This window comes from Ctenocephalides felis, unplaced genomic scaffold (genome assembly GCF_003426905.1).
Source record: "Ctenocephalides felis isolate EL2017-DRISC unplaced genomic scaffold, ASM342690v1 CF-g0.4_SCAFFOLD_01886, whole genome shotgun sequence".
NCBI classification, from domain to species: domain Eukaryota; kingdom Metazoa; phylum Arthropoda; class Insecta; order Siphonaptera; family Pulicidae; genus Ctenocephalides; species Ctenocephalides felis.
The window spans coordinates 63,235,257-63,258,827 of NW_020538040.1; the positions used below are offsets into that span (position 1 = coordinate 63,235,257).

At 30.1% G+C, this 23,571-nt stretch overlaps 1 protein-coding gene across 5 annotated transcripts in view; it reads right to left on the reverse strand.

Moving 5' to 3' along the window:
- Nucleotides 1–1,388: 1,388 nt before the first annotated feature.
- LOC113378329 (NAD kinase-like) overlaps nucleotides 1,389–23,571 on the reverse strand; it is a 33,047-nt gene continuing 10,864 nt past the window's right edge. For 4 of the 5 annotated variants that reach the window (XM_026618864.1, XM_026618865.1, XM_026618868.1 and 1 more), the window contains 8 exons: nucleotides 10,494–10,577; nucleotides 9,372–9,501; nucleotides 9,183–9,286; nucleotides 6,106–6,299; nucleotides 5,778–5,972; nucleotides 3,944–4,101; nucleotides 3,610–3,692; nucleotides 1,389–2,217 (listed from right to left, as the gene is read on the reverse strand). In XM_026618864.1, coding sequence (XP_026474649.1) covers nucleotides 2,010–2,217; nucleotides 3,610–3,692; nucleotides 3,944–4,101; nucleotides 5,778–5,972; nucleotides 6,106–6,299; nucleotides 9,183–9,286; nucleotides 9,372–9,501; nucleotides 10,494–10,577 — 1,156 coding nt within the window. In that variant the 3' untranslated portion in view covers nucleotides 1,389–2,009. Of the gene's footprint in view, nucleotides 2,218–3,609; nucleotides 3,693–3,943; nucleotides 4,102–5,777; nucleotides 5,973–6,105; nucleotides 6,300–9,182; nucleotides 9,287–9,371; nucleotides 9,502–10,493; nucleotides 10,578–20,907; nucleotides 21,182–23,571 lie in introns of those variants that run through there. The other variant, XM_026618867.1, reaches the window with a different exon arrangement.

Genomic DNA, 23,571 nt, shown 5'->3' on the forward strand with positions numbered 1-23,571 from the left:
TAAAAACTTGAATTTAAAAAATTCAACGTAAAGTACGAGTGTTATATTTAATAATGAAAGGCTAGATTTTTTTTGCTTCCTTGGCTTGATTTGCTCAATAAAATAAATGGCATAAAATCCCTAAAATAAATGAGCATGCTAGAAAGAAAATAGCATGCGGGCAAGCTAAACTTACTACAAATAACTGAACTAGTTTTCTTTTTTTTCTTAGGTGCTCGAAAAAAAAATCACTTACTTGTTAGAATATAATGATTAGGCGGTTAACAAAAAATGTATTAATTATGTAAATATAAATTATGTAAAAATTCTTGAATTGCTCAGCGATGCATTTATGGTTAGTACAAAGATGATTCAATAATGAAATTTGTTACTATAGTTACATATGCATATTAAAATATGTATATGTAAATATATAAGTATGGATATGAGCACTTATAAAACACAATCAAATGTGCATGTTCAAATTGGTGTACATATTGGTATGTGCAAGTGTGTATATGTATGTTCATATATTTATGTTCATATAAAATATATAGCTCATATACATATATGATATATTGACTCTTATATATTATGTATATTACATGATGCATTTATTTTTGTGAAGCATTTTGTAGCCGTTGATTATGTCACTGGTAGAGTCCTAATGTGATGATTTTCTATTATTACGTCATACCCTATTACATTATACATTACTATTATTTTCTTACTATACATTACTATTATTTCTTACTTCAATAGGGCAATCTCTAAAGGGATCGATGTCTTATTAATAACTATATTTTGCAAGTGATGTTGACTACCAAATTTTATCATACACATCCTCATTGTAAAGACTAAATCAATTCAGTAAATTTTGAAAACAATCCAATGACGCACTAGATTTGGCTTGCTTCAGAAAATTTTACTACCAAATTTTATCATACATATCCTCATTGCAAAGACTAAATCAATTCAGTAAATTTTGAAAACACTCCAATGACGCACTAGATTTGACTTGCTTCAGAAATTTGTTGGTAATAGAAACACATAATTAGTAGAAATAAATAAAATATATTCATGATAACCTTTATATAAGTGTAAACAGTAATACATTTTTAATATTCATTGATATTTCAATGAACATAATATTGATATACATAAATTTTAGTTAACAAAAAAGTGTTACTGTAATAATTTTCCTATTTTAGTATGAAGTACAACATATGCTCTGTTCACACAGTTCCGTATGCACAGGCATAATTCGTATCCAAAGAAATTTACAATAATACAAAAAAATATGTTTATTTTTGTCATTACAGAACTATAGGTATGCTCCACCTACAAATTTCCATTAAATATACAATATCTAATACAAATTAACTATTTTCCAGTTTTTTTCAAGTATTTATTTTAAATGAATTTATTAGAAAACTAAAAAGAATTAATTATATATCATGTGAGATTGTCACAATGTGAATCAATAATCATTGTTTATATAGTTGCAAGCACAAAAGCAAGTATTATTTTTATTTTAATTACATTTGTTGGTTAGACTTTAAATGGATTTTAAAAAAAGAAAGAAAATATGTTATTGTTAACTATTCAGTGTGCTATAGTGAGTGCCATTTGTGAGTTTTGTATAATCTATTCTGTTTAGTTACATATTTGGCATTTTTTTTGTTTTCTAATAAATACAGAAAAACAGAGCATTAAATACCAAGTTCCAAGACGTTGACAATAAACTTATGCTTTTAATTTTTATATTATTATTTAGATATCTATTTTTATTCAGATTTCTTGTTCAGCGCACGCAAGGCTCCGCACATATGTACAATATAACGAATTTATAAATATTTAAGATTTCATTAAATCTTGATTTTGTACTGGTCCCAACACCTACAAACTAAACATGGAAAACGGTCGCGATTGCGATATTCATAATATTATAATTATTTTATATACATTCTTACAGCCAAACAAAGAAAATGATAAACACAGCAGCGCTGAATCGAATATTCGGACAATATTTAGTATAAATCTAAGTTCTCGGTGCGATCTAAATCGTCGAACGTGTCGTCGGACACAGATCCAGTAAGATCGGAGAGTTCGTCCAGACACTTTTGCCGCTTACGCACATTCCAATGGAGACATTCCGCCAGCGAGTCGAACCAGTCAGAGATCTGGTCCTGCGAGCAAATGCTTGGCACTGGATACGCCGATGTCGTCACGCGTAGACTGGAAATTATAATTAAGTACTATTACACATCTTATTACTTATTCAGAAATAAAATTGAGGCATGAGAAACAAAACTAGTGGGGCGCATGGCGTCGTGTTTTAAGGCAAATTGCTGGAACTTCTCGTACCATTATTAAAAATAATCAACAATTGTTTTGAATAATTTTAAATAGATTATATATTATAAATACATAAACTTTTCATTCATTCATGTCATTAAATTTCATAAAGTTCATTTCATTTAAATTTGATTTTTTTTGATAATTTAGAATTTTTTTCAAAATTTTGAAATTTTTTTTAGAAGTTTGAATAAAAAAAAACGTTTTTTTAATTTTTTGAGATTTTAGTAATTTTTGAAAATATCCTAATTTTTTGAAAATTTCTAAATATTCTCAAATTTTTGCCAAAAATAGTTTTATTTCTAAATTTTGTTGTTTTTTGAAATTTTCCAAAATTAAGTCTTTTTGAAAATGATAAAAAATTTGAATTTTTTTGATAATTTTCATTTTTTTTTGAAGATTTTAAACATTACGAAATTTTCTGTAAAAGCATTTTTTGCACACCGTCTACGCAAGCAAAATGTTTTTTGAATTATCGGATGATCCGTTCTCTCAAAAACTGAATTACCATCTTCGAAACGGCTAGACCTGCCTATACCTAAAAACTAATCAGGATGTCTACTTATCAATACAAATCGAATGCTTCTAAATTAATCAAATCGAACTGTGATCATACTGTCGAAAATGACGAGGACATTTGTTTGAACCATATATACGTTACAAAATTGAAAATCTTGATACAAAACCCAAAAAAATTGACACAAAATGTGTACACATTATTAAAATCTCTATAAAATATCTGATAATTTGATGTACATATGTCCAACGAACATTTTTGACCACCAATTGACTTTTTTTTACTTATTTTTATTGAGAGTAACCGCTAGACCCAAAAATTTGATCAGTTCTTCATCTTGTCAATACAAGCAAAATGTTTTTTGAATTATTAAAATCGCTCGGTTTTCTCTTAAAAACTGAGTTACCAATTTTGGCACTTTTTGCACCGTATCTTCGGAACGGCTAGATCTGACTCCGCCAAAAACTAATCACCACGTCTCCTTATTACAAACCGAATGTTTTTTCTATTATTCAAATCGGTTGATCGGTGTTCTCGAAATCGTCGACGAAAATTTGTATCCGTACACACACACATACATCAATTTTTTCTATGGTATGCCAAAATGTTCAGAAACTTTTGAAACGTAAAGATATATAAAAAAAAAACATTTTTGATTTTTTGGCGATTACTATAACTTACCCTACGGGAAGTTAATAACTATGATATTTCAAGTTTATAACCAAAAACAGCATTTAGTTATGTATCTTGCTTACCTATCACCATGAGTTAATTCTTGACGATTTCTTCCATCAAAGGATACCCACGAAGTACTTCTACTATCCGGTGAAATCGAAATCTAAGTGATGACAATATTATTAATAAATAATAAATGCCTAATTATTTCTTGATAATAAGTAAATATATTGAGATATAAAAAACAAGAGAATAAATGGGCTATAGCAAATTTTTATATGCAGCATTTTTTGAGTCAATAAGAAAAAGAAATAGGTTGAGTTAACGTTTTACTTCATTTAAATTTGAATGACATGAAAATGTAAGAAAACAATACATTTTTAGTGTCACTGATAAATAAATGAGTCGAACTACCTTGAGCTCAACTCCTGCTGGAACGACAATAGGCCGAAAAGAGAGCGAATGCGGGCAGATTGGCGTCACCATTATAGCAGGAACAGACGGATGAATCATAGAAGCGCCAGCTGCCACAGCATATGCCGTACTGCCGGTAGGAGTGGACACGATTAATCCTACCAAGAAATATAAATGTAATACTTATTCAAAATTATTTCTTCTAAAACTAAAACAGTCCATAATATGTGAGTATTTAAAAAATCAAATCCAAATGTAGAATATACCAGATGATATCTATGGGATCGCGTTCCAGTTGGCTAATGATATTGTATGCGACATCCTTCACAACGACTGTGATTGAGAATAAATAAAAATAAATAGTAGGGCCGTTAGAGATAATAGATATAACAATTCTACTAGTAACCCAAAAGTACCGTCAAGAACGCATCATCGCACTGAGGGTGTTATGGATTTGGGGTAGCAGTGGTTTAACTGAATCTACATGACAACCACCGCATACACCTTCGCATTTACCATTTACCTTCATTTACACACGCAAGTCTCTTCGATTTTCTATATCAAAGTTTCCTTAACACCGCTATTCTAGCGAATAAACTTAATCTTGTATCGATTAGGACCGTTATTTAGCGTAACGGTCACAAAAAAACTAATAGATCGCTAAGGCTAAAAATTACCCAAGAAGAAAGGATAACGAAGTTGAATTGAGTAGTGAGTAGAAGTAATAGAGGGCACTTTTGTTGTTAAGAATTCTCAACTCTCAAGGAGGTGTGACCACCTTCTCAACAACAAAAAAATCCATACATATGAACACCCCAAACAAAAATATAACTAACGATTCGTTTACATTGTTATATAATACAACAGAGTTTATAATGTTATTATCTGCCGTTGCCAATTAGTTTACCACTAAAAAGCAGGTCCTGTAAGAAACTTTTCTGTGACCGCTCACTTCAAACCCAAATAAGTAAAAGTATGATAACATATACGAAAACTTTTTTACTTACTTAATCATAATTTGAGCTATATTTTATTTCATTCCGTAAGTTAAGTAAATTGAAAAAATCATAATATATACGTGATTACGTGATACGTGAACTTAAACTACCGAACTATTGATTGTCAATAAAAAATCAATATGTTGTACATATTGAGGCCTTTGTAAGTTATACTATTTATGATATTAATTGTGAAGAATGTCCAAAAATTTTTTTTCATATTTTTCCATAGTATTTAAAATGAAATAAATAATGCAAGCATGTGAAGTATGGGTTTTAAAATGTGCTTATATACCAAAATTAAATTTACATTAAACATGGATATTCTTAAATACAGTAATAATAATATAATAGAAAGTAATATATTTACTTTAAAAGCTACGAGTGCTGATTTTGTATAACGCTTTTTTAAGCTGAATGCAATGCAAAATAAGACATTTTGCTGTAACTTTAAATACCAACTTTGTAGCTCGAAGAGAAAGGACTCAGGATCTCAGCTCGAAACATATATTCTTCATTCCAGTGCATGCTTTGAATGTATTTTTTTCTTATTTTGATATTTTAGAATAATTAGAAAGTTTCGTAAAAGAATAAGTAATCAGTAATAAAAGCAAAAACAGTGTGTGTATAACCTATAATTAATTTCTGTTGTATAATGTAAATTGTCCACCATGGCGGAAATGTAATAACACAAATATATCACGGATATAAATATTTGTTCAATAAAATGCAGTTAAATAGTATTATAAAACCTGATAACTCTTTCAAGTTTTCATATAAATCGGAATTTATGTTCAAATTAATCTTAATGGTAGATGCCAAAAAAATTGTCTTACCGTCTCCTTGAACAGAAGTGATGTGTTTACCATCTAAATAGAGATCAATGTTAGATAAATAGGGAGATGGACCACGATCTATCACAACTTCATTAAGAACTAAAAGATTAGTGGTGGGTTCCCGCGCTTCTCCGGATGCTGTCTTGCGCAGAATTATGCAGCGGAGTCTGCTACGAAGCGTAAGGGCCGCGTGGCCTGCACATAAAAATATTGATCACTTAATAAGACAATATTATATATTACTTGTGAATACGATATTACGATATTTGCGATATAACGTGCAAGATTAAAATATTATTCTTTTATAGAACGTCATAAGTAAGCCTACCTTCCAAAACCGCAGTAACCTGTTCTTGAAAATTAGCAAATTTGAATGGAGTTAAGAATCCTAAGGACCCAAGATGGAATGCCATCACAGGTGGAACTGATTGCTGGAACAACAAACTCGCGTACAGCAGCGTTCCATCACCTCCCAAACATACAATAAAATCTATTTTATCAGTCAGGTCATCCTTGCTGTCACTATAAATAACAAAATTTATAAAAGCTACAAAAATATTCGAAAAATGTCATTGCATTTGATAACGGCGATTATATCTCATTTTTGAAAAACTGTGGGCAGCTTTCTCAAATCGCTGATCGAAAGTATTTCTGTTTGTGGTAACGGATTTTCATAACTTATTTAGTACCATTAAAGTACGAATTTAAATTCAAAAAGCATATTTTTAACTATGAACGTTTGTGCGAGGCAACTTGACGGTTACCTGCTACGAGCGTAGACCGTAGACCGTAGACGACAGTGCGTCGACTCTTTCTTACAAGCAAATATAACTGATAACGAAACAATTTGGTATGATGCTGTTGTTTTCGATGGATTTTATTTACTGCATTCAATGCAAAATATACTAAAAACATTTGGTAATATTTCGAAAAAATAATGTCTATTTTAACGGCAGCTCATATGCTGCACGAGTTGATATAGTTTTCAAATAGTCATTTAAAAGTACCAACAATTCTTAAACCTCAAAATACTGGCTGGATATTGATTGAAAAAATATTTGATTTCAATTGGTTTATGGGAGATACCGTTCCTTCTTCAATTTTTTAAATAATATCACAACATCCTTCTCGTATTACTGAGGAGGATGCAAACGGAGCTGATCAACACATATGCGGTAATGTTAAAATTTTTAAATTTGTAATATTTTATATATTATATTATTAATATATTTAATATTTGTTTTTTTATAGACGATAAGTCAACAATGCCGAATCTTATGACGATAAAGAATTAATTAGCGATATATCTGATAATAATGATTAATTCATGATATATTATATTATATATAGGTACATATGATATTATATATATACTAATTACATTTATTTTGACCATAATTTGTAATTTCTCATAACATAGTTTGAATATATGCTATAAGTTTTAACGCAACGCCTATTATTCGCCCTCCCGCCATAGCATTTTTGCCCTCGTCTGGCAAGGGCTTATGCTAGCCAGAATGGTTTGGCATTTGCACAGACCTTTTTAGAATTGCTTAGATAAACACATATATAAATTTCATCCTTACAGGACAAAGTTTATTTTGGGGCATTTTTTGCTCACTTTCCGGCTCGTCTGACAGGTACTTGTGCAGGTCGAAATAGTCTGGCAGATTGATTTTCGAACTTCTCAATGAGTAAATTACATCGTATAAAAATTTGAACCTTACAGGAACAAGTTTAATTTTCGGGTGTTTTTTACACTTTCAAACGCCTGGACGACCATGATGTGCAGGGCTAAATCCTGCCAGACCGTCGTTTCCGTACTTAGCACGTTAAGAATCACCTGTACAAAAATTTTCAGCCTTACAGGAACACCGTTATTCAAAAGGTTCACTGGCTCTCAGTCTATGGTGAATGTAGTTGTGCATCTTTTAGCAGTTCCTTACCAAAATTGGTAAGTACATGTGAGTGTTTTGTGAAAATGGAGAAAATTCAGTATTGAGCTGCTATTAAACATTTGTTTTAGGAAGGCAATATGCCTACGCAAATTAATAATGAATTGGTCTCTGGACATAGGGACTCTGCACCATCATTTATTACAGTGAAATTTTAGGAGCTGAATTTAAACGCGGCCGTAAGAGCTTCAGAGACAAACATTATTCCGGAACGACCAAAAACTTCGACTTCTTACGATAACATTGCAATGAAGATTATGAAGTGATGTTAGACGACCGCCAAATCAGAGTGAGACGGATAAGAAAAGTTATAAAAATGTCAAAAAATTTGAGTTATATGTGTGTGTAGGTAATGGGTAGTACTGCACAATTCACTGCACCATTCCCAACCAATATCTTTCGAACGGTTTTTGAATTTTCAAAATCGATTCAGAATTGCGGGCTAAAACGTGGATGAATTTTTTTTCACTTTTCTGCAATTTACAAAGAAACGGCTCGGCCGATCGCCGCACTCAGAAACGGTAGTCCTCATCGAGATACATCGAATGGCTTTTAAATTTTTGAAATCGGTCCATCCGTTTTGGAGAAAACGTCGATTTACGACAAAAAATTTGTTCACACACACAAACATACTTTTTCCAAATTTGGTCTCATTCGATTCAGAATGGCTTGAAACGTCGAGAAAACATGAAATTAGCGAGTCGGATTTTTTGATGAGAACATAAACTTCTCCTTCGGGAAGTTAATAAGATAATCAAGACATAGTTATTGCGGAAATGGCTATCAGTAGCGAGCCCGTCTTCCACACCAGGAATACCCAGTTCGAGTTCTAGCACTGATATAGAATTGTCAATCTATTTATTACATTGAAGATGAGAAGAATTTGAATTGTTGGTTTGAGATGAAGTAGAATTGGATAGTATAAGTAAAGTAAACTATCCAATAAAAAAACATTGTAAAATCAAAATTAGAAAAAACTATACGAGAATCAAATTCACAATTATTTCATGAATGAGAAGGTGGGTTCTGTGACTATAATTGCAGAAGTTTTGTGATATATAAATTTAATTAGTATAAGACCATAACATCTTAGCATGAATTTTTTTCATTGTTTGAAACACTTCGAAATACTATGCAAAAACCATGTGCTTGTCTCGCACAAAAATGAAATGTCATTACGTTTTTATATGGCCTCGTCTACCGGCCTTGATAATACTAATCTTTAAAAAAAATCACAAAGAAACAATTAATTATTTTAATTCAAGGTGTTCATTTTAGTAGTGCTGCCCTGATGGTATATCATTGGAATGTTTAGAGTTCAAGTTATTAAGTAACATGAGCTAAAATAAATATTTGTTAGTCTTCAAATGCTTAAAAATGATTAATTATATATCAGTCAATGTGAAAATGTCAATAAATAAACGAAATACAATATGCAGTAATAAATCACCTGAATGTCATCAATTTTTCTCGAATTAATTGAAAATTTTCATTATCTGCCAATCCAGCGTCGCTCATAACTCCCGATTCTACGAATACTACCATGTTTTTCTCCTGAAATTATTAATGTGATACATTAAACAAATGCAGAAGTTTTATAAATTGACTTAATACAGCTTTATATGAACTAGTGCCTTACCTTTATGAGCCATTGCACCATTTGAACGAAAGGAGCTAGTACTTTCGAATCCCTAGCTTTTTTTACTACTAAAACTGTCAGGGGCGGTTTGTACCATGTTAAGCGTTGGCTAGCTGGATCCTGAATTTGCCTATTATTGAAATACAAAAATAGAAATTCATATTTTGATAAAATGTTTTGTATGAAATATTAAACAAAGCCAAAAATACAGTAGGGGAGGCTGGATACAGTTGTGCCACTTTTTTATCAGCAATAACTTTGTTCATTTATTAAATGGTAATTTGAACATTTGTCAAAGTGGAAATACTGAAATACTGTCCTTAAATACGATGTTTAATCTTTACCCGAAAAGTACAACTACAACAACATGCCACAATCGTACCCGACGCACAATTTTGAAAACAAATCGTCGTTATGATTATTAATAGAAATCGAACAAAAAAATTTTTTGACTCTTTAGAAGCAATGCGGTCTACAGATCGTGCTAATGTAGGGCGCTGACGCAATGAAATAATGGTCACTTGTTCGAACAAACATTCTTCAACTTTCTCCCCTTGGACCCTATGTGAAAATCAGTATAAATGATTACCTACTGATATATTGCAATTTGAAATTACCTACAGACGTTAAAAAAAATGTGAGGGTTTTTTTTTTCGTTGAACTGTCAATGATGAAGAAATGGATCGACCGGTTATCTAAAATTCTACCAAACAAGTCTTAAACTGTTGAAATCGGTGCATACTTCTGAGAAATCATAAGCAACAGTCCAACATTTTCTCTTTTTTTATATTTAACTGATTAATATTAAATAGACAAAAAAGCAAATTTTGTGCGAAAGCTGTCAGAAGTATATTTATAAAGTAAAAAAGTAAATAATATGACAGTCACTTATACTAAAATAAATTATATTAAATGCCACATTTTTATAAGAAATTAGTAATTAATAGTAACAAAGAAAATAGAACTCCGAATCAGTGGTTTACGCAGAATCACTCGAGTTTGTTTGGATTGATATAAAAAATCAATTCTTAATTGAACGGCGAAAGCAATGATTATTTGCTGATAAGATATTATAATTAAAAAGATTGATACATTTAACTATATTTTTAAAATCGTACTTACATCACCATTGCAGAGTTTTTCATAATTCGGCCGCATGGTCCAAAATGTTGAACTGGCGAAGGCGCATTCAGGGATCTCGTGCGCCTATGAAATAAAATAACATAAATATCAGAATAATAAAATGGAATTAAAATTATATGATAAGTTGTTGGCGTGATAGCAAATATTGCATACTACATAAATAATGAATAATACAAATTTTCAGCTCAATAAAAACAACTCAAAATAAACTAAACATAAATAAAGCAATAATCAAAAGATTTAGTTGCAGCAAATGGAAGGTTAGTACCTAAATAATATGAATTATATTGAAGATTAAATTATTAAGTGGTATAATTAAGCTAAATTGGCGAAATTCAAATATTTATCGTAAAAATATAAAAAATTATCAAGTATTTCCCACGGATGACATTATAAGAGCGAAAAAAAATATTCATATTACTTCAAATGAAGATGTTAAATTTTCACGAGCTTGTAAATGTTACCAAAAGAATTTTTCCATCTTTTTTCATATTGCTAGAAATAAATAGAAATCAAATTTTGAAAATCCTAAAAACCGATAAAAACCGCAAAAATATATTTTTAGAGATTGTTGTAATTTATATCCAGCATTACGATAATTTTATGTTCCTAAAGGGCTCATTTTTACCAACATATTGGTTTTCACTTGTTTAACTCCAAACCGATTAATCTGTTCTGCATGCAAAAGTTCCTCTCACAAAACATGCAAAACTGTCTATCGAAAAGTGCAACAAGTCCAACAGAAAATTCTAAATCGATATTTTCACTAAAAGTATGAAAAGGTAAGTAACAGTTCTTTTGAACTTGTTGCAACCGTCAAAAATATTTAAATACATTAACGTAAATAAATTCTTCCTAGTTTAGACTATATTATGCATAACAATTATTGGTCAAGAATCAAGTTACAAGAATCTTTTAATTGCGTTTTCGTATATTGTCGTCTAATTTATATTTATATTATATTCTAATAATAATTTATATTGTTAGCATTATTGATTACTCTTCATGCAGTACCAAAAGTTCAAATCGATAGTGAAAAACTATATATATATATATACTCGTGTATATATATATATATATATATATATATATATATATATATACGAGGTGTGTTAAAAAAGTACCCGGAATTACTAATAATTAATTTCGCGGGTCTGGAGTGTCTGATTGTCAAAATTTTTTTTTTATTGTGTTGGTATACATGCCCCTAAAGTATGATGAAATTTTCAGCTATATTCACTGTTTACTTTGTCTGTGGTAGTCGCTAAGGTTCGACGTGTTTTTCTGAGCTCGGCGATTTTTACAATGGAAGAATTGAAAAGTCAAAGAATTTGTATTAAATTTTGCGTAAAAAATGAAATAAAGTGTTGCAAAGTGCAAAAATTCACCAGATATGGCTCCGTGTGACTTTTTCCTATTCCCAAAGTTGAAGAGACCCATGAAAGGACGGCGGTTTTCCTCGATTGAAGAAAATCGCTGAGAGTGCTCAAGGACATATCAAAAAGTGAATATCAAGGGTGCTTCGAAAATTGGAAAAAACGCTGGCATAAGTGTATTATATCTGGGGGGGACTACTTTGAAGGGGACCACATTAATGTAGACGAATAAATAAATATTTTTTTGAAAAAACGAAAATTCCGGGTACTTTTTGAACAGACCTCGTATATATATATAAACAAAGTCTAGTAATCGGGCATAGCATCGATAAAAAACAAATTGTATAATTAAATTCTAAAAGTATCCAATATCAAATACGCGTTGAAGGTGCAATATCTGGTCAGCACTTTATGGAAATGTGGGATGCATTTTGCTGCATCAGCGTACATGTATTTATTTTATCGGATCAAGAGTCTACCTTCAAATGCAAATATAATCACTTTAATATAACCTTTGTCTATAACGTAATATGTAGTAAAGCTAGCAAAAAACAATTCACGTAAATAAAGTACAAGGCTCAAACACTAGTAATTATCTAATTTTAATCATAATTTCTAATAAATACAAAATTTCTGGTCATTTCCTCTACGTAAAAACACGTCACGCATTTATATTCCAGTGAATTCACTTTTGAATTTTAATTTTAATTCTCGTCTTAACTAGCTTCCATTTAACCATCTCATCATATAAATTATTTCATTTGCTATTTTTATAAAATATCTAAAATAGTGCAAACAATTTAAATGATAACATCTAGCAATATTGATAAATAATAACATAAATTAAAATAAATAAGAGTGCAAAGGATAAAATTTACATGAAAATAATATCCGTAATATGATTTAATATAAAATAGAAGCAAATAATAATAAAAATAAAATGAATAAATATAAATAAAATTTCTGAATAATAAAATAATACTAAAAAAATAATAAAATATAACAAAATAACAATAATAGAACTAGTAAGATAATAATAATAATAATAATAATAATAATAATAATAATAATAATAATAATAATAATAATGTTAGCGTTTACAAATTTATGAGATCATTGGGAATTTTTCGTTTTAGCCTGGTTGGGCGCGCTTCTGAGAATACTTTAGTGTGCCAAGTAATTTGGATGTTCGTCAATTCTTCTTTTATAGTTGTCTGTTTTTTGTTGAATTACTTCATTTACTGTCATCATGTTGCTAACCTATATATATATATATATATATATATATATATGTGTGTGTGTGTGTATTAAGATATATTGAAGACTCCTTAACACTAAACCTACCAAGGCCGATCAAATTGACCGTTTCAAACATTGTTGACTGGTGAACGTTAAAATACCGTCATCAAACTATGATAATTTTCATGATTTTACTATGACTAATAATATTTTCTTCACTATTTGATTTTAGTTATTTATTCAATTTTCCGAAAAAAAAAATTGTTATGTGGCCTAACTACCGCGGCCGGTGGAAAATAATGCAATTTGTGCAGCAATTGAAATGTAAGTGCAGATTTATACAAAATATATCAGATGAACCAAAAAAATTTAGAATAATGATCTGGATGGTGTGTAAAGTCAATAGTAAATATGTAATAAATGGGTTTCCTTATTTGGGAAATGACAAGTAGATAGATTGTTCCATTCTTCAATTGGATAGTTTTAAAACTGATAAATTCATTCACAAATGTTGAAAGAAAATTTTTAAATGAAATTCCATTACTCTCACAGTGTATAAAAATAACCGAATAAATGCTTGTACCAATAGAAATAGGAAAAAGCACCAAAAGTGTACCGAAAACCATTAGATTTTGTATTAGTACTAGTAGCTAAGAAATGTAACGTGAAGTCGAAAATTTGTAGGTAGCTACTTTAATAATATTTGAACACTTTGATCCTAGTTGCATAAATGCAAAAATTGTTTATAGAGAGAGAAGTAAAAGCATTTTTAGGCAAGAATTTTTGTTTTATTTAGTTTTTTAACTCGGAGATGCATATTCAAAATCTCAAGAATATCAAGTTCTTATCAACACTGTCAAATGTATGAAAATTGCTTCAAATGTACATTTCAGACTAAAACAATTGATAAACAATGTGAGAAAGCCGAATATAATATATTATAGTATATTATGCATATGGCATTCTGTATAATATTTAATTGTAGTTTTTTTATTTTCTTATAATTTCTTTTATAAATTATATAAAAATAAATTTAGAAGAAAATTCGTAGATTTTTTTATTTTATATACATTAAACAATAAATTAATCATTATCTGAATTATATAATAAAATAGATAACTTTTTAATTGTAGGTCAATTTGACCGCGTGCGGTAGGTTTAGTGTTAAGCTATTTAGCTGAACATCAAAATTAGTGAAATTTCATACAATAATAGAATTTATAGCTATGAATAATAGTTTAAATATATAATTAACCCTTCGAAAAAATAAAAAAAATTATATATCTTTACGTTTCAAAACCTTCTGAACATTTTGGCATACCTTAGAAAAAATGGATGTATGTATGTGTGTGTGTGTATGTATGTGTGTGTGCGCGTGTATGTGTGTGTGCGGATACAAATTTTCGTCGACGATTTCGGGAACACGGATGGAGCGATTTGAATAATTCAAAAAACATTCGATTCGTATTGATAAGGAGACTTGGTGATTAGTTTTTGGCTAAGGCAGGTCTAGCCGTTCCGAAGATATGGGGCAAAAACTGCCAAAAACGGTATCTCAGTTTTCAAGAGAATGGAGCGTCCGATTTGAATATTTCAGAAAACATTTTACTGGTATTGACAAGATACAGAACTGATCAAATTTTTATAAAGGCAGGTCTAGCGGTTTCGGAGATCTAGTAAAAAAAAGTAAAAAAAATGCAATTTGGCGGTCAAAAATGATCATAGACATATGCACATCAAATTATCAGATATTTTAGAGATTTTAACGAAGAGTATAAAATTTGTTTACATTCCTATGGGTTCTGTACGAATGTTTATCCGTTAGACGGCAACGCGGCGCTTACGCGCTTCGATATTTCGTCTCTATGCAGTTAAAGCAGTACGATTGCTTTGAAAAAAAGTTCAGAATTTCCAAAATATTTCAAAATAAATTTTCCTTCAAAAAGTCTTTTTTTTTCAAAAAAAGTAATTCTAATCTAATCTAAAAAATTTAATTTTTTCAGAGTAAATTTTTTTCAAAAATGTTAATCTTTTAAAAAAAAAAATTTTTGGTACGGGGAGTTCCAGCAATTTGCCTTAAGGCACGATGCCATGCGCTCCACTAGTTTTTTCTTTGATTCTCTTCTTTAAAACCTACCGCAAATGATAGGTAAGCACAGCATTATACAAATTTCTGATCTAGCACCAGTCATGTTTGAAAAGTAAACATTTATGAATTCCATTTGACCAAAAAGTCCTTTATGGACTTCATGCACTAAAAATTTGCTGACTGGTCTTTAATTCCTCGGTTTTTGATAATCCACTTTCAAAAGTTTTTCAAGATCTTTGGGGTGTAAATGTAAATTACCTAATAACGATATGATTTAAATGCGAGTTTTTTTCCAACAAGTATATTGTCACAGCGGAGCAAAACTTTCCCAGGGGCTCAAATGCTTCCAAATTGATAAAAAAATATTCTCTGAAAGTTTTAGTTTTTAATATTAACTTTAAGATAGTCCGCACTCCAACCAAAGTTTCTATGGAAATGACATGGGTAAAATTTTATTTATTTCGGGTCCTGATTTGGCTCATCTTCAGTGCATACTCACAGTTTAATAATTAAATGAAAACACAAAAAATACACAAAAAACATGATACACTAGTTGACTTGTTGAACAAAAACACTTAAAAAATTATTGTCATATAACCTATTATATTAATTAGTGTATCATATTTGTGTGTTTTTTCTTTTAAATATTTGTATGCACAGAAGATGGGTCAAATCAGAACCCGAAACGTTTACGCTTCAAGACGATTAAAAAATTATATTTGAAAGGGTTGAGGATTCGCTAATCCTTCGTTCGGAGAGAATGAGATTCATAATCATATATTCATAATTTTAATAATGAATAAATATATAAATATTTATTTTACAAGCCGTCAGTATAAATGATATTAACCCTTTCGACTCGGGAGTCGGACTGCCAGTCGGTACGCTGCGCTCGGAATATTATAGTGCTATACTTATCTCTCAACTCGGAATTTTTTTCTGTATCGGATTTTTTCAAAATGTGGTTATATTGCTTTTAAATATAGTTATTATGATAATAAAATAGAAAATTTTGAAAATTAAAAAAAATTGCACTCAAAACCATGCTATATTGTTTAAAAAATCATTTCTTCACAGATCTTTATTAGAATTATGGGGATCATGAGGTAATAAATTAATTTTGTTATATATTTATTTATAAAATTAAGAAATCAATCAATAAATGAATGTAATAGTAAATTAATTTTTAAGAAATAAAAAAAAATTAAATGTAAGTTTAGTTTGCGACGAGTCGTCGCCGACACGATTTGCCGCCGGAGCGGCGGCATCCAAGCTTAACGGTAAAACATATCATGCCGCCGGAGCGGCGGCATCCGAGCGCATCGGTAAAATGACTATGCCGCCGGAGCGGCGGCATCCGAGTCGAAAGGGTTAATATTATAATAAGGCCCATGTAAATATTTAACAAATTTTATATAATTTAATTATTTAATCATTTATTCATTTATTATTTAATTTATTTACTATAAACTTATTCATATTTAGTTAATTTTAATTATTTTTGAATATAAGTAGTTCGTTTCATGAAGATTAGTGTTTATATATATTATAAAAGTTTAACATATTTTTACTTAAATATCCTTATATTTAGTTTTAAATTTGTGAGTGAGCTTAACTTCAAGAAGAAAAAAAATAGAAAAATAAAAATAAAATTTCAAAATTCTATGGTGACAACTTCAAAAGTTGCAAAATCTTAATTATTATAGAATAAGACGATCATTTGCATATACCGGGAAGTTTATACAATAAATTTTCAATAATAAACCATGACATTTTTTAAATGCACAGACTTTATAGATCTGAGAAAATGAGATAAGCTACTAAAATAAATTGCCGAACAATACCATAACCAAAAAATGTAACGGTAGCAGTTTTCGAGAAAACATATTGCCATATATGTTGTTAAGTAAAAGATAAACATTGGTACGGAACCCATAGAAATGTAAAAAAAAGTACTTATTATTAAAATATCTGATAATATGATGTGCATATGTCTAATAATCGATTCTGACCGCAAAATTTAAGTTTTTTTTTACATTTTTCATTCGATCACCGAAACCACTAGACCTGCCTTTCCAAAAATTTAATCAGTTCTTCAATTTGTCATTGCAAGTAAAATCTATTTAGAACTATCGAAATCGGACGCTCTGTTCTCTCAGAACCTGAGTTACCGTTTTTAGCACTTTTTGCCCCGTATCTTCGAAACTACTGGACCTGCCGTCGGAATCGAATGTTTTGTGAATTATTCATAGGTTGATCCGTATTCTATAAATCGTCGACGAAAATTTATATCACACACACACATCCATTTTCTCTAAGGTATGCCAAAATGCTCAGAAACCTTTGAAACGTAAAGATGTGTAAAAAAATTTCATTTTCGATTTACAGGAAGTTAATAACGTAAAATTGTACGTGGAACTTGATTAACGTAAGGTTGTATTGGTGTTAAATAATAATAAAAAAAGATGATGATTATTTAACAAACTCGCAGACACCTTTGCAGAAAACATTTTTCAATTTGTAATATTTAGAAAAGCCATCATTTTGTATAAATGCCAAATTATCACGTGCGTATATAAAGATAAGTATATTATTTTATTTTATAAATGCAAATGCAAATGTTCATAACTATCATACGTGCATGCTGTCCATAATTTCATATCATATATGCAGTCCATAAATAAGTGTCTCATGCGACAAACATCACAACACCATGACTAACAGCAAAAAATTTAAAAATCATGTCTAAATACTTAATTTGAACTTCAATAACACAAAGTAAATGAAATAATAATTTAATGCATAGTGCTAATTGCAAGTGGTTTAAGCAAGACTGGCTTTAAAACCTGATGAAAAGCCGAGTTCCAGAACAGCGAAAACAAATACTGATTTCAATAAACATTCCTGTTTTTATTTGGATTTCTTGTTCGGGAGACAAACATTTCAAATGTACGAAGTGTCCGTTCTTGTTCATAGCAAGACATACATCTTGTTATTTCCAAATATATTAAATTCCTACTACATACAAATATCATCTGACTTCTCCGGCAGAGTGGAAAACGTTCCACTAGCGGTAGATTTGCTATCGTATATATTATATTTTATAACTATCGCAGTTTTCATATCCACTCTCATTATAAAGGTGTATGGCATGGTGCCTTAAGGCAAATTGCTGGAACTTTCCGTACCGTAACGAAATGTTTGAGGAATATTAAATGTTTTTAAATAGATTATTATGAATACTGTAACATTGTCTAATATTTTTAAGAATTATATAAACTGAATCACAAAGTTAAAAATATTTAAAGTATATAAGTGAGTTTTAAAACTTTGGCCAGAATTAAAATTCAAATCTGAATTATTTTCGATATACAAAAAAAAAATTGAAAAAAAAATTGAAATGAAATTTTTTTTTCCAAAAGCAATTGTTTTGTCAACATGAGCAAAAAGTTTTTTGAATCATTCAATTCGGATGCTTATTTCTCTCAAAATCTGCCATTTTTTGTACATTTAGCTTTGTATCTTCGAAATGACTGGGCCTGCCTTTGCCAAAAATTAATAACCACTTCTCCCAATCATTACTAATTGAATGTTTTTTAGATCATTCAAATCGGATGCTCCGGATTCTCAAAAACTCAATTTCTATTTTCTGCATTCTTTGCTCTTTATCTCCGTAACGGCTGGACTTGCCTTTGCTAAAAACTAATCAGCACATCTCACTATCAATAGGAATCGAATGTTTTTTGAACGATTCAAATCGGTTGATCCCGATTTGCCCGAAAACGTGGACAAAAAAATGCAGACATACAGAACACACACACACACACCCATTTTTTCTGAGGTATGCCAAAATATTTAAAAACCTTAAAAACGTGGAGAAATGCAAAAAAATTAATTTTTATTTTCGGCTCATTACTATAACTACAATGCAATATTACAAGAAAAGCGAAAAACAACATGTTTGCTTGTCAATAAACACTTATTATAAATCACAATATTTCATGAGGCTTATTTTGAAATCAATTTGAAAGTACTTCGCGAGTGTTTGAACAAAATCATTTTCCATTTTACTGCACATTTATTTCACGCGCAAGTTTCTTATGCGAACATTTCACGAAACAATATGCATAAAAATATTCAAACAATGCAATAGATATCTGATAATAAATAGTTAAAAAATAAAATAAACTGTATATTAGAACCAAAAATATTATTAGGAAATAATACAGCACTTTACAACAGACTCGACGAAATATAGAAGTTTAAAAGCTGATGGCTATGCTGTTAAAAATGAATATTATCGAAAAAATGAATATTAATGAATCCATTAAAAATATACTTATTATTCAGCAAATTATGATAAAGACAGTTTTCGATAATATATGTAAATGTGCAATTGTACAGAATAGTTTATTTATCGATAGCAACTTGCCTGTAAGTCACACCGTGCGGAATTCGTAGTTGCAATATACCGGAAGAAAACTAAAAATTTTGAGACCTTTCTAACCATGTATATTACTTTATATGTTTTCTTTACAGAAATATCTAAACCGTAAGATCACTAGATCACTAAGACCACTAGATGGCCACCCGTTAGCTTTTGCAACTTTTGCCATAAAATCTACATCCGTCCTTTTTCATTCTAGTAAAAATAAATTAAAAAAGTCAAAAACAACAAAAAATGAGCAACATTTACATACGATAACTACTAAAACATAGCATTAATTCATGTGATTAAAGTATGAGCGATAATATAGTAAATCAACGTATTGATAAATAACATTTATCACAAAATTCTCATGCTTTATGATAAATATTGCTTACAAAATCTTATTACTCGGGTTTATTTATATTTACATTTTTAAAACGTATGTATTTACTTTGACATTTTAGCGATTAGATAAAAATTTACGATACATTATTGAAAAAAATCCATGATATCTAGTTTTTGACCTAACAATATTAGTAAATATGCTTTAACTAATAATTAGTTACTTTTCATAATTAAAAAGCCTACCACTGGGTAATATTTTAAATGTTATCGTTATAACTACGATCTAATTACTGAATATTTCGTAGAGACAGATTGTAATTTATATGGTAATAAAAAAATAGTTTTGAAGTAAAACTATTTTAAATTTTCATCAGCACATGATCAGACCAGTATAACACTATTAAGATAGATTACAAGAAACTAGACGAGCTATTTCTCGATTGTGTGAAGCAATTGCTATGTTACTCTAAAATTTTATTATTTTTCAAAATACACATATTACTACATACACTTTTGTTAAAAAATCATCCTCAAAACCGTATCAAACTTAACGAGTAGCGAAAATTTGCGGAAAAACATAACATAATAATAATATACAATTATTGCAATCATAATAAAGTAACTTAACACCTATTATAAGCTGTAAATTATGAATATAAACTATTTTTTCAATTTTGTGTAGAACTGGCGTAAGTCAAAAATTTGTGTCCACCGAAGTAATTTCCATGAATTAATAACCGAATTCTTGTCTCCTGCGTGTAGCATTTTAATGTAAACAATATTTGCGCTTCAGTTATAACCCTTTCCACTCGAATGCCGCAAAATACATATAAATCTCACAATTCGCGAGTGGAAAGGGTTAATACAATAACGTACATACATACATCAAATATAACGAACAAAAAATAGTAGGACCTCAATAATCTGACAGTGTCAGTCGTGCCGTTGTGTTCCGTAGAATGGCTGTCATCCATATTGTCAAACTGGAACAAGGTGTTAAACGACTTTCATTCGAAAATCGTGTGAACAAACAGCACTAAACAACACCTGATGCACTTCAGCAATCGATCATATAAATATATATATAAATAGCATATCACTTTAATCGAGCGACACTCAAGATCAGTAGTAACATAATGAAAAAAGTATCGAATTCAAAACCGGTGCGAAAAAAGTTGAGTTTCGCTCGTGAACGTGCATCGATGAGCACTGATTGTGAGTTGCTTCAGACAAGGCGAGCGGTCGTCGCGGCGGACACCTTGCGGAAACTGGTTAACCCTCAAACAACATATATACTTGCGACATTGCGCATTCTTTGCTCATTGTCAGACCAATTTTCCAACGTTGATTAATACTTTGACTCATCGTTGCTCGACACACGCGGCCCAAAATTAAGGCGCGGATTATAAGGCTCTTGTCAAAAGAAAATTATATTTGACAACCAATTATAATTTTAAATACACATAGAATAAGCCCACTGATGCAACTTAGCACTCATTTGTAAATCTCACGCTGGAGAGATTCGAATACTATAAAACTATTTCACATAATTTTTTGTTTGTATATTTGTATTTTTTGTATTTGTATATATGTATATGCGTATATAATTTTATGTAATGTATGTTTATTTGTATAATTTTGCTCAATAGCTTATAGATATTTGTAATTTTTGATTGCTGTTAATAAATAAATATATATATATATATATATATATATATATATATACGAGGTCTGTTCAAAAAGTACCCGGAATTTTCGTTTTTTCAAATAAATATTTATTTATTCGTCTACATTAATGTGGTCCCCTTCAAAGTAGTCCCCCCCAGATATAATACACTTATGCCAGCGTTTTTTCCAATTTTCGAAGCACCCTTGATATTCACTTTTTGATATGTCCTTGAGCACTCTCAGCGGTTTTCTTCAATCGAGGAAAACCGCCGTCCTTTCATGGGTCTCTTCAACTTTGGGAATAGGAAAAAGTCACACGGAGCCATATCTGGTGAATTTTTGCACTTTGCAACACTTTATTTCATTTTTTACGCAAAATTTAATACAAATTCTTTGACTTTTCAATTCTTCCATTGTAAAAATCGCCGAGCTCAGAAAAACACGTCGAACCTTAGCGACTACCACAGACAAAGTAAACAGTGAATATAGCTGAAAATTTCATCATACTTTAGGGGCATGTATACCAACACAATAAAAAAAAAATTTTGACAATCAGACACTCCAGACCCGCGAAATTTAATTATTAGTAATTCCGTGTACTTTTTGAATACACCTCCTATATACATATATATATATACATATATATATATAAAATACGCATAGAAAGAAACAAAAATATTATTCTGACGTTCTATTTAACACTTTGGGGACGGCTGTCCACCTCAGTGGACAAACATACTCTGTGAGGCACAGGCTATTTTATAAACAATGACTCACTTTGCATCGAAAAGTTGAATAAATTACATATAGCAATGATAAACAGTGTTGTATTTTGAAAATGATGTTAAGTTATTTTAATAGTAGTTTTAGCCTTTTTCTTTGCAATATAGTCTTTTTTTAATATTTAAAATGAACGAGCGCTTTTAAATATGCAAAACGTCTGGTAAATTTTGTGAATTAAGCAGTAGTGAAGATCAGTTTCAAATAGACATTCATTCAGACAAATTTTACGAAATTACTATTCGCACCGAAAATAGTGATGAATATGATGATGCTATTATCCAACCAGCAAAAAGAAGAAGTCCTACAAATTAAATGAAGAGTGGAAAGACATTAGCGAATGTGCCGATTTTTCTTCAATAATCGAGTTTGACATACATCAACAAGCACCCTGATTACAAATACCAAGCAATATAACACATCCAATAGATTATATTACTTTATATTTTACAAATTAATTATAAGACAATATAATAGAAAAAATAAACCATTATGGCAGCAAAAAATGACCAAATATACTGACTAATCTAAATTCTAAAAGAAAAAGGGATTGTATTGTCTGTTTTTTTTTTTTTTTTTTTTTTTTTTTTTTTTTTTTTTTTTTTTTAAAAAACTTTTTATTACTAATTATTTTTTTCTTTTTATCTTACATACTACATATATTTTACTTTTTCTTTACATATTTTTACTGTTTATTACATTTTTCTTTACTAATACTTCTTCCAAAGGCAGGTCCGTGGGTTGAGTTGAAAATGCACTCAATCATGGTTGCACGATGTCAGAGCCTTTACATTTTTCTGTTGTATAGGGATACAAATCGACTTCCTTTTTGTATTTCAAAGCGATACAATCTTAGTACCTCTTTACTTCCAAGTGGCATGTTGCCGCTACAGCTATGCCCACGAAAGGCCATTTTCACTTGAAAACATATTTGAAATCTATGATTTCAAGTGAAAATTTGGTATCAAGCTGCTTTGATACCGAACCGACCGAGGTTGGATTCGAACCCGGGACTAGGATTTGCTAGCCCACGTTCTTACCACGGGACCACGGCCGGCCCGTCTGTTCGGACAGAAAAGCACCAGGAGGAAGGCGGCGAACAACATTTTATTGTAAAACATGTCAAAATCA